The sequence below is a fragment of the Ptychodera flava genome, chromosome 15, assembly GCF_041260155.1.
Source record: "Ptychodera flava strain L36383 chromosome 15, AS_Pfla_20210202, whole genome shotgun sequence".
Lineage (NCBI taxonomy): Eukaryota > Metazoa > Hemichordata > Enteropneusta > Ptychoderidae > Ptychodera > Ptychodera flava.
Window position 1 is genome coordinate 6,809,793 of NC_091942.1, and position 12,066 is coordinate 6,821,858.

The following is a 12,066-nucleotide window of genomic DNA, read 5'->3' on the forward strand; positions in this document are numbered from 1 at the left end:
CCATGTCATGTCAATTTCTATCCCAGGCTGTTGAAACAGTCGGAGACCTTCCTTCAGATGTGCACGTCTCTGTTTCCTTCAGCCTAAAATCGGAACGGAGCAGACGTTCTCGGTTGGACTTACTCTGTTCTTATCCATTGCGTCGATGTCGGCGTGGTTCTTGACCAGCACTTTCACCGTGTCCACGTGACCCTCTTTGGCTGCGATGGCCAGGGCCGTCCGCCTGGTCTCATCTCTGTGATGCAATGTGGAAAATATGAGTGAAAATTAGACACAAAGGGAAGAGTATTAGGAGCTGGCGCAAGACTTCGGCAAGAAGCGGAGAACCGGGCATTACCGCACAGGGAATTTTAATTTATACGACGTAACATATCTATAGAGTTAATTATGCCAGCATCGCGTACAGACTTGATTGTCATGTCCGGTTAGTCACCCAGTATCCCGTTGACTTGCTTAAACGCCTCAGTGACGTGACGCCAAAATTTACGCTCAGACGGAAAATTGATGTTAGTAAAACGTCTCCACGTGTCCGAAACTGTAGTTGGTTCTACAGTGCACCTCGCAAGATAAAGTAGCAACGCACCTGGCTATGGAACTTTCAGAAAGACAATACAAGCCATCTGTGCCAACGTTTACGTTGATGTAAGTTTGAAAACTAAGGAAAAGGAAGGTTCTTTACAAAATCACTAAGAAATCACTGAAATCTATTTCCCAAGGCTCTACTTAGTGATTGTGATAAAGGTTGACAACCATTTTGATAAGACTCAGTTTTTAACGACAAACTCAAATTTTCTATGAGAAAACTAACACAATGTTGACTCAGTCTACATGCTTCTGTCCTACATGCAAATGTATTGCAAGCACAGCGAGGACGGAAGTTTAGCATCTCGAAGCATGCGCACTACTTTGACGAGCCTAGCCGTCGACAATTTGGACACTCGACAATTCCACCTACCTGCTGGCGATGTCTGCCCCAACTTTCAACAAATGCTGGACGAGCTTCTCGTGACCTTGCTCGCTGGCTAAGAGCAGAGGCGTCCGCCCGTCGGCGTCGTCGTCGTTAATGCGAGTTGGGCAATGTTTGGCAAGAACTTGGACACATTCTAGACGTCCGTTTCTGCAAGTCATGAACAAGAGTCACAGCAAAATGTGAGAAATTAATCATTTTCTCATACAGATCATTGAACATAATGAGGAGGTTGGTGCTTTTTAACGGCCATGTTAGGAGAGAAAATATTCCTCTGACAGTTAGACCTTCGGAAAAAGACCATTTTCAGTAATGCTGGTCGGAATTATTCACTGTTTCAGTACTCACTGCACCTCTGTCTATTCCACTGTGTTCGTATTTTATCCATATCGTGAATACTATCATTTTGATTAATTCTACATAAAACAACTTTCAATAGTTAGTATACCGGACTCGTTCCTAACTATCAACACGTATTGCTAAGGGTTTACACCACTCTGCTTTGTAAATCTACGCATCGCTACTGATCGCAATCGGTAAAACCCACATCGCTTATTTTAAGTGAATTTACACTGTAATCGACTTGGTCCAGGGGGTTTCCGGCAGAAGACTCAAAGGGTTATGTTTTATTACTACTTCGTATATTTTATTACAGATGTTAGCAGCAGGTTCTTGTCCAAATGATAAACTCGTGTAAATGCCAAGTAACCGTGTGACGGAGTCGCTCGTCATATCAACAGTGTGAACCGAAAATGGTCTATAGGTACATGAGACTTAATTTTCGAACTTCAAATCGCTGTGACACATGGGTGTTCATTTTACAATGTATATGATACAACATTTCTAGCTGTATATGATAATCAAATATTGAAAGACTAAATATGCTTCAATTATTTCACTTGACATAGTTATATCTGCACAAACAACAACAACAACAACAACAACAACAACAACAACAACAACAACAACAACTACAACAACAAAACAAAGCCTGCATTAAAATGATTCCTTACTCTGAAGCAACGTGTATGGGAAGTCGTTCTTCGATGTCTTTCGTATCTGATTTAGCTCCGTGCTCCAGCAGCAGCGACAATATCTGAGATGAAGAAAAGTTAGAAAAAATTCTTTGAAACCTAGAAACTTAAAAGAATACAGCCAACTTAGTAGAGAAATATCTTTGTGAACAAGTTTATCGATAAATTGACATTTTCACCTCATGATTGAGACAGAGGACAGTTTATTTTTTCAGTAAAGGATCGTTTCGCTGGAATGGGAAAGGGATAGTCGAATTGAAATAATCGTAGCATTCTTTCAAACAAAAGAATTTGAACGGTAGCACCCAACGATGAGGGCGCTGTGGCGTCTACTTTCCCATCACCCAATACCTTGGCATTTCCCGACTCTGCGGCGTAGTGCACACACGTCTGCTCTTTCTTGTCGCTAGCTTCCAGTAACACCTGTCCACCTTTCCTCATCAGCATTTGGGCATATTCGTAGTGATTGCCCTCTACGGCCCAATGGAGACAGGTCTTATCTTCCCTGTCTTTGACTGTCATCAAAGCGCCTACTTCGAGGAGATAAGTTGCGGCGGCAGTTTGGCCTTTCCAGGACGAGGCTAGCATTGGAGTGAACAGCTCTAAATCGGGGGTCTCCAAAGCTGCTCCCTTAATCAAAGAAAATCAAATCGCATTGATGAACAGGAACGCGTGTCTCGACGTTATATGTTCGCCCATGTGTTCTGACACCAGAAAAATTACACCGTCCTAGCAGGCTGAAAAATGTGATCACAATTAATCACCTCTGAGTGGCCCATCTGAAAATTGAAAGTTATTTCGCACTTTTTGGACCCTCTGTAGTAGTTTGTCGGTACTTTGAGACCTCGTGGAAATATGAGATTTCTCCTGATCATTGAAAATTGCCACCAACGAGTGCCCCATCTGAATATTTAAACTTATTTCGCACCTTTATGACCCCACACGTACATTATTTAAAATATATGTTACATTCCAGCTATAGTCTAAATGATACATTGCCAACTGCACGTAACTGTGCTTAGGTTAGACAACAGGCGCTCTAACAATTCGAAAGCTCGTCGGGCTGAGTGCTCCTGACTCGGATTTGATCAGTCTTTTGCAATTTCAGCGTCAAAGATAATTGAGATAAGTTTATAAATTTTGTTAAAATAAAAGTCCTATACTACATACGTTTTCAATCAGCAATTTCATGACTTCCATACGGCTGTAAAGCGAGGCACTGAAAGGTAAAATTAAAGATATTATTTGAGACGCTGAAAAAATACGTTTGCGACTGGAATTTAATATTCAAAGTTTAATTTGATCAGCATTAGTCACAGAAGTTTAGTGTCCTCCTGTTGTACATTTTTTGTGGATGTTTTCGACAAATTTGTCACTCGCTCCTTTCTGTAAATGTTTCAACCCTTCCTTTCTGTAAATTACTCACCGATGTAATGGAGTCATTTGTTCCTCATCCTTGGCATTAACCTTTGCCTCGTGACGTATCAACATGGCTGCCACCTCGGCGTTACCGGTGACGGCAGCAATGTGCAGGGGAGTGTGACCGTTGAATTTCTTGGAATTGATGTCAGCGCCCTCATTGAGACAAAACACAGCTGCCTGTTCGGATGAAGAGAGGAAATTTTGAAATAAACGAAAACGCAATAATCAATCTTTTACACTTTTAAGTCTTCTTACAAGCGGGCAAAATGTAGGCAGAATGTTGATATCAACATGATTACCCGTATAATTGACGAATAAACGATTGTGCCAGTTTCAGGGAAAGTCTGCACTTGCTAGAATTCAGTTCCGATACATTGTCCGCTCTCTCTCTCTCTCTCTCTCTCTCTCTCTCTCTCTCTCTCTCTTTTGCATACAATATGATAAGAACATCTCAACAAGTAGCCGGTTGGAGACATGCTTTGCACAGCGACTGTTAAGCTGGGCCCGATTACTTTGGGATGCAGCGACCAAATGGCATATACCATTCCATGACACCCAAAGAGCAAGTCAAGTCAAGTACAGACGTATGCTACGTGTGCAATCACCAAAGTTGGCAAAATTTTGCGGGCTGAACATATAAGCCAATGCTAAAGGTCTGAGATTCAGACCAATTTAATACTCAAGAACCAGAAAGCAGTATTTGATGTTTACCATGGTCCGAAAATCGTCCATCACTCATAAAACATGATCATGGCAGCAGTAGATGAGATCTTTCACAGCCTGGGATTGCTTTAAGTACATGTTGCTTTGGAGTGTTGAGTGCAGCGAACCCCTTACCTCAATGTGACTGCGAGCAACCGCCAGGTGTAGGACATTACTGCCCTCATCGTCGACATCTGCCATAAAACTGCAACATGACATATTCATGTATTTACCTAAAATGAGAAAAGAAACAAACGAAACGATAAAAACTCATAAATCACCAACAAAAGCAAAGTGATAACAAACGAACAAACTCTACGTCACTGCTTGTCTGAGGACAGACAGCTCACACCCAGTAAAGCTGTAACTGTTGATGATTTCACTTTTTTCAGTTTCAACTAGCTTCTTCTTGTGCTCCCCAAAGAATATCGGGATACAGTATTCGACCCGCACAACTCAGCCTGTACACGTGTAGACTCCGTTGTTGTACTTGGGCCTCAGCCCAAGTACATTTGTTTTCATTCCGTGGGAAAAAACTCTGTAAGGTATAACCATTCCTGGCTGAGACCAGGGAGGGCAAAATGTCTTGGCTTCATCTTTCTTGGCATAATAAATGGCGTAATGATGTTAACTGAATGGAAGTGCTGCTCTCAGCCAGTCTTGAATAAGTGAGATGTGAATATTAATGCTTCTCTATCTGAGTTTTTGCCACAAAATCTTCTGAATATAATCAAAATGTGCATCGAAATGCAACAATTAATGCACCCTCCGTTTCCTAGGCGATGGCACGACCCTTGCTACACCCACTGGACGAGCCAAAGTGGGAGGGGTAATTTCAGTTTGGTCGAACAAGAGGGCTCGAGACCAGAATTTAACATTTAAACTTGAAACATGTTTAATCGCTGACAAGATGTGGACTAGTGTTAATCGAAGTAAAATTGTGAAAAGGAAAGGTTTTATATCCCGGACACAATGAAAAACATTACGACTGGAAACTGTACCCCCAGTTGAGAATAGTAATGCCCACAGCGATGGAGAACACTTATCCTTGAGCTGAGAAAACCAGACCATCATTTCGAAATAGAGCTGCAGATTCGAGAAGCTCGTTCAAAATAGCTAGGTACACCCCTATAAAGGGGTGGTTTCGAGTTTTGAGGGCAAATTTCGCCTCCTTCATATAGAAATCGTACGTTTGTTTTTCCAGGAGAACACACCATTTGACACAAAATTTGCATGTAAAGGGGTCGCCAGTAAGCACGTGGTCAAATCTGGCATAAGAAACAATATGAAATGTTGGGTAAAGCCAGTCCAAAATAAACTGATTTGAACTTTTGTGTTTTGTAATTTATACCACTGCAGTAACATTACCTTTTTTTGACAACATCACACAATGTAATACGTTTTGAAACTGAATACTCCGACTTCTGTGTCTCCTTTGCTAAAAAATACGGTATGCCGATTACCATGTAAGGAGATGATGACGTCAAGACAGATTTGTAGTGTGTTTGGTCCTGGATGGTGCACGAAGTTTTGTCAAGGTAGCTTGTGTATTTATTTCCTAAATGGGAGAGATTAGGGTCGATCTAAACGAAGGCCGAAGAATGTTATGATCCTCTAAGCGAGCTGAACTCTAACGCGAATGATTGGATAATTTGGAGGATGTCTAGAATGATCTCGTCTCATTAAGATTATTTGGCGGTCAGTATTGAATTTCAACTGCGTCACAAGTTTGCGAAATGAGTATTCCGTCGAACGGTCAACGAACGATATTTTAGAAATCTGGAGACATGGCACATCGCATTTTTATTTTAATATTTTATATTTTACAAAAGATGTAAGAAGCAATGATTTTGTCGAAAATTCTGAAAAAATATAGGAAGATTTGATCGCGAACACATTTTCACTTGGGGTCAACTAGCTCTGCGTACGATGCTGTGTGTTCCGCTACAGCTAATCGCCCCGCTCACCACAGCCCTGCAAAGACCCGTACGCGTACGTAGGGTCGGTGACTTCAAATCCATTTTGGGACTTGTAAAAAGCCAAATTACTGCCGAAATTCAGCGTTCTTGGGCCCAAGTCGTATCCCAGCCTACCTCAGCTACTCGATCGCTTCCAAAAATGACAGTCTTTTATTCACTTCTCGTAAATAACCGTCGATGTCGGCATCTCTCTCGCTAGCCCTGCGTACGATGCTGTGTGTTAGCTGTAGCACATAGCATCGTAGGCAGGGCTAGGGGTCAACATGGGGTCGCAGCCATGTTGCCTCAAAACTTATTTCTGTCTGCACTCAAAACTCAAAAATGTCGGATATGAACCTGAAAAATCGATGCAATTTTGTCAAACTTCGGCGAAATTTCAGCATATAGACAAAATTTCATCTAGGTAAGGTAAATTTACTGAAATTTGATCGACAAATAATCCTGAGCTTGAACGTGACAGCTCGCCTTCTCCGGGAAGTCAAGCATCCAGCTGCTCATACACAGTTGCCCATATGGCCAGTTTATGAGATTGTTTTCAAGCGACGCCGGCGGCAGACCGTACGGGGCTCTGGATATGAACCTACCGCCGGTGTAGCTGTAATAACTGTTGCGTTGTTTTTAGTGCCCACGGACGAAGTCCTGGGGGAGTTATAGGTTTGGTCATGTCAGTCCGTCCGTCCGTCCGTCCGTTCACGCAGATATCTCAGATATGCCCTGGTCAATTTCTTTCAAACTTTGCACAAGAATAGTACCCAACCCCATACAGATGCACGTCGATTTGTTTCACAATGCGATCGAATTTGGCCGTGTTAGAGGACTTTTTAGTTTACACCTCCATAGACTCCCATGTATAAGGCAGTTCTCCATAGACTTTCATGTATAAGGCCAAGAAAAATAAAAATTTAGTTTCTCATCGTATTCATATTGCCTGAAGGATGCAGTGACACAGTTTTTTGTCCCCCACGGATAAAGTCCAGGGGGCTTATAGATTGGGTCATATCCGTCCGTGAGTCCATCAGTGAGTCCATCGGTTCATGCAGATATCTCAGACATTTTGACAAAATATCATGTGACCTTGGTGACCTTTGACCTCAAATATACATTATTGTCCATAACTCAGTAACCACAAGTGCTAAACCTTTCATATTTGGTATGATGGGACACCTTATGACGCCACATATTGTACCTCATTAATTATGCGCATATCTAATTTTGAGCGAGCCAATAGAGCTAGAGGTCTGATTTTTGGTATATAGGGATAAGTTAACAATATAATTTGTTTGACAAAACGTCACGTGACCTCGATGACCTTTGACATCAAATATACATATTTGTCCACAACTCAGTAACCACAAGTGCTACACCCTTCATATTTGGTATGATAGGACACCTTATGACACCATATATTGTACCCCATTAATTATGCGCATATCTTATTTTGAGCGAGCCAATAGAGCTAGAGGTCTGATTTTTGGTATATAGGAATAACTTAGCAATACAATTATTATGACAAAATGTGACGTGACCTCAATGACCTTTGACCTCAATATATATATTTGTCCACAACTCAGTAACCACAAGTGCTACATCCTTCATATTTGGTATGATAAGACACCTAACGACACCACATATTGTACCTCATTAATTATGCGCATATCTTATTTTGAGCGAGCCAATAGAGCTAGAGGTCTGATTTTTGGTATATAGGAATAACTTAGCAATACAATTATTTTGACAAAATGTCACGTGACCTCAATGACCTTTGACCTCAAATATATATATTTGTCCACAACTCAGTAACCACAAGTGCTACACCCTTCATATTTGGTATGATGGGACACCTTATGACACCACATATTGTACCTCATTAATTATTCGCATATCTAATTCTGAGCAAGCCAATAGAGCTGGATGTCCGATTTTTGGTATATAGGGATAACTATAGGGTAGAAATCTAAATATGCCCATCTAAATATTAGACATCTACCATCGAGAACAAAAGAAATTTGCTGTAATTTGAATATTTAAGGAGTTTAAGCAATTTCACTATAAATAAAGAACCCCTGCCTCAAACTCCACAAAAGTTGCTAGACATATTTTGCCGTTGTCATGCCATTGCTTCGTTTAATAACCAGTTAATCAAATGCCTAATTGACAGGAGGAAATTCAAGACCATATTTGAATAGTAGTATATATTGTCCTCAAAATTACTCTATCTCGGCCCAAGTACTCATTGCCTTCAGCAATACTGCCTTGTTATTGTTGAATCTGGTCCGGATTAGAATTCAAATGTGCATTAAAGATGATGTGACGACTGGCTAATAGCTTGTATTTCAACGTGTTTCGGAAAGCAGTGCAAGAACTTAAGATTGACTTACAAAATACAAAACAAAAATGATGAAAAAAATCATCAAAAGTTGCTATTACTGACCCTTTATATAAACGAGCATTGTTTAAGTATGCAAATGAATGGATCATGACGTATTCTCGATGGCGAGTATTCATTGGCCAAAATTGCTGCTAGTGACCCGGAATGGCAAAGATTCATGACATTGTGCTACTTTCACAAAATGAAGATCATGAGTCTTTGCCAAGACATTCGTTTTGCCTTGATTATTTGATTTTGGATAAAGGCAACCATTTTGTGCGTCACATCAAGGCACACCCTCCGTTTTCCTTGTTTGACGTAAAACGCTGTGAATCACATTTGACAAGCTGTAACCGGTGATGTAAGCCTCTTAGGAAGCCTAGGGGTCACAGTTTGCCTGGCACTTTCACAGCTGAAGAGCTGGCGATATTAGTTTCCATAGCACCAGGATAGCACGATGCACCACTGCTAAACACAGAACAGACGCAGATTTTTCGTTTCAAAAGCCAACTGAAATGTTATCGAACTGGTATTGCTTGGTCATTATCGACAGTAAGGGTACACACGGTCACGCAGTATAACACTTCTCTGGTGAATATTTGTATGTAAGCATGTTTTATCTTATCGTTGTATGAAAAAACACATGATCTGCTCGAATGACGAATCCTTGAGATTGAAAATAAATTTTGAATCCGTATCGAGCATTATTGCTTTATTGGTCGGTTCGATAGGACTGACTGTTCACGGAGCCTCGTCTTCTCGACAGAAATTAACCAAAACCATGGCCAGCTCTACCAAATTTCTCAACAATCCTAGTGTAATATAGTCACTTTATAGCTAAATTTACCGCTGTAGATCCCAGGGACTATGACATGGTACACGTGATGATTTGTACATCTACCAATGCCAGCAGCAACGAAACTTTTCGGAATTGTATGCCACAACGACAAGCTGCATATCACCCGAGTCAGTGTTTTACGAAACACAAGAACTTGATTTAGTTTCTTCCGGGTCAACATATCATTAAACTACTTACTGAACAAATATAGCGGTTCTATTTAAGGTAGTTTGCGCCTTTGTTCAAACTTTCTTCAAACAGACTTTCAACTGTTCTCTTTCAACATCAAGAATAAAAACCGGGGGTCACGGTGCAAATTTTTAGTGCTAGAGAAACAAATTACGCAGTATTTACTGATGTAATGGTCGCCATCCCTGTATTGTCTCGGGGGTGTGGATAAAATTCCCGATTTTTCACAAAACTGTGCCGGTGTAAACTTCGTACAATATTGGCTTTAAAATGAATCCCCACAAGCGGTGTGCCTCATTAAACTACTTACTGAACAAATATAGCGGTTCTATTTAAGGTAGTTTGCGCCTTTGTTCAAACTTTCTTCAAACAGACTTTCAACTGTTCTCTTTCAACATCAAGAATAAAAACCGGGGGTCACGGTGCAAATTTTTAGTGCTAGAGAAACAAATTACGCAGTATTTACTGATGTAATGGTCGCCATCCCTGTATTGTCTCGGGGATGTGGATAAAATTCCCGATTTTTCACAAAACTGTGCCGGTGTAAACTTCGTACAATATTGGCTTTAAAATGAATCCCCACAAGCGGTGTGCCAAAAGAATATTGAACAAGTTTGAGAGTCCATATATCTGTCTACCTTACAATGTATTGCTACTTACCAGCGTCGATAATGAACTTCATAGTTTCAATATTTCCCCTAATTGCAGCAAACATTAACGGCGTAATGTCGTTTATTTCCTTGGCTCGTAAATCAGCGCCGTATTTCAACTGAAACGAAGTAAGCAATCGTTAGCTTTCGTGTGTGTGACATGTTCCTGTTGATAAACAGTGATCATTCCAAGCGATCGATCCATATTCTCTTATCAACGGCTGGAATTAATATCCATGGATGATTTTTTTCACATTGATATTAATGTTAGCTGTGACCCAATTATTCTTTATTCATCAGCTGGACGAAAACCGATGACTGATAGCGATGGACTGCGTATCCATCATCATGATCGGTATAAGATACCAAATAAACATAAATACAAAAGTACAAATATACGATCTCGCGCGATGAATAAATTTCACAAACTAAATGGGTGATTACTCATCGAACAAAACGCATAGACAAAGAGATTAACCTGAATGAGTACTCAATGATGGATCGTAAATCGACAAATTAATATATTGGTCATTCATTTCCACCTAACCGACAGGGATGTCAACAGGTGACCGACCCCCTTTTTATGAACAAGGTAGATCCGTCGTACGTCACACCGGGAGCAATGAGTTCAAAATGCACTGTCAGTGTTTGATTTGGAGCGCATAAACTACACCCGGCTGTGAGGAAAATGTTGGTATTTACCACTCGTCAAAAAAAGCTAAATGTAAATGTTATTTAAGTTTCAGCCATAAGAAAGACACTGATTCTTATGATGAGTAAATTATAAAATACTCATAACAATACGGTCAATTGTCAGCGTTCATTTCGGTCATTGCGTTTTACTATTTGCGGTGGGTTAACTTCCAGATCGGAATGTGAAATTTTCGTGACTGTGTGGATATTTTATTTCACCGGCAATGGTACTCCGATGGTACCTACCAATAACTGACACATTGGAACATTGCCCTGCATAGCGGCGTGGTGCAGAGGTGTCATTTTGTCGTCGTCTTCCTTGTTCACTTCTGACAGTTCTGAGCGAAGAAGTATCTGTGAAAAAACGACGATATATAAACAGACATGGATGGAGAGACTTTGATCACAGAATATGGAAATATTATCGAAAGTTTCAGCTGTTGTCCCTTAAGTGTTCACAGCTGGGTCTTCAATTCAAACAAAGGGAAAATTGTTTGTACAAAACCAAACTGATTTGAGCAGTATAGGTTTTTTCACAATAGGTAGGCCGCGGTAATGTTTTTTTTTTTTATTTAATCTCGAACCAACAGGTTGCCCCAATAACAGGTTCGTTTGAAAATAAAAATATAATACAAAAACGAAAAATATATAACAGTTACAACGTAAACAAACAGACAGGAAAATTCACATAAGAAAAAACCAAAAAACAGCAACACAGCGAAAGATACACAGAAAAACATCCAGATAAAAGCATCATTCAGAAAAAAAGGATCTTACATAATTCATGACGAAAATTACTGAAGTTATTAAAAATATCTAAATTTTGCTTGTTACAGATAGAATTAAAATATGTCTGAGATCGTGATAAAAATGAGTGTTTCAAGATATTCGTACCTGCTGACACTGGTCTAAAAAGAATAGCACGACGCAATGTAAAAGCAGGATGGTTAAAATGTAAGTATGCTTCAGTTTCATCAAAACCCACGCCCTGCTCTTTTTTGAATAAAATCGGAATAATTTTTGAATGCAAAATGTACAAAAAATCAATTGAAGTAAGATAATTGTACACTCCTATTTAACCATGACGACCTAAAATTTTGTCTTAGTTTTGTTTGTTTGTTGTTTGTTTATTTTTGTTGTAAAATTATATCGGCTGTCCGAGTGCTGTGTCGCGAACTTGACAGGAACTGCTTGGTGCTACGGTTTGGTCGAATTCAAGTACTT

General features: G+C 40.1%; 1 protein-coding gene across 1 annotated transcript in view; it reads right to left on the reverse strand.

Annotated features, from left to right (window-relative positions):
- LOC139151032 (transient receptor potential cation channel subfamily A member 1-like) overlaps positions 1-12,066 on the reverse strand; it is a 31,832-nt gene that overhangs the window by 13,230 nt on the left and 6,536 nt on the right. The window contains exons 5-13 of the mRNA XM_070723557.1: positions 11,089-11,196; positions 10,160-10,268; positions 4,261-4,358; positions 3,428-3,600; positions 3,172-3,220; positions 2,353-2,631; positions 1,981-2,063; positions 956-1,117; positions 124-235 (exon numbers count right to left, since the gene is read on the reverse strand). Of these exons, the coding sequence (XP_070579658.1) occupies positions 124-235; positions 956-1,117; positions 1,981-2,063; positions 2,353-2,631; positions 3,172-3,220; positions 3,428-3,600; positions 4,261-4,358; positions 10,160-10,268; positions 11,089-11,196 (1,173 nt within the window). The remainder of the gene's footprint in view (positions 1-123; positions 236-955; positions 1,118-1,980; positions 2,064-2,352; positions 2,632-3,171; positions 3,221-3,427; positions 3,601-4,260; positions 4,359-10,159; positions 10,269-11,088; positions 11,197-12,066) is intronic.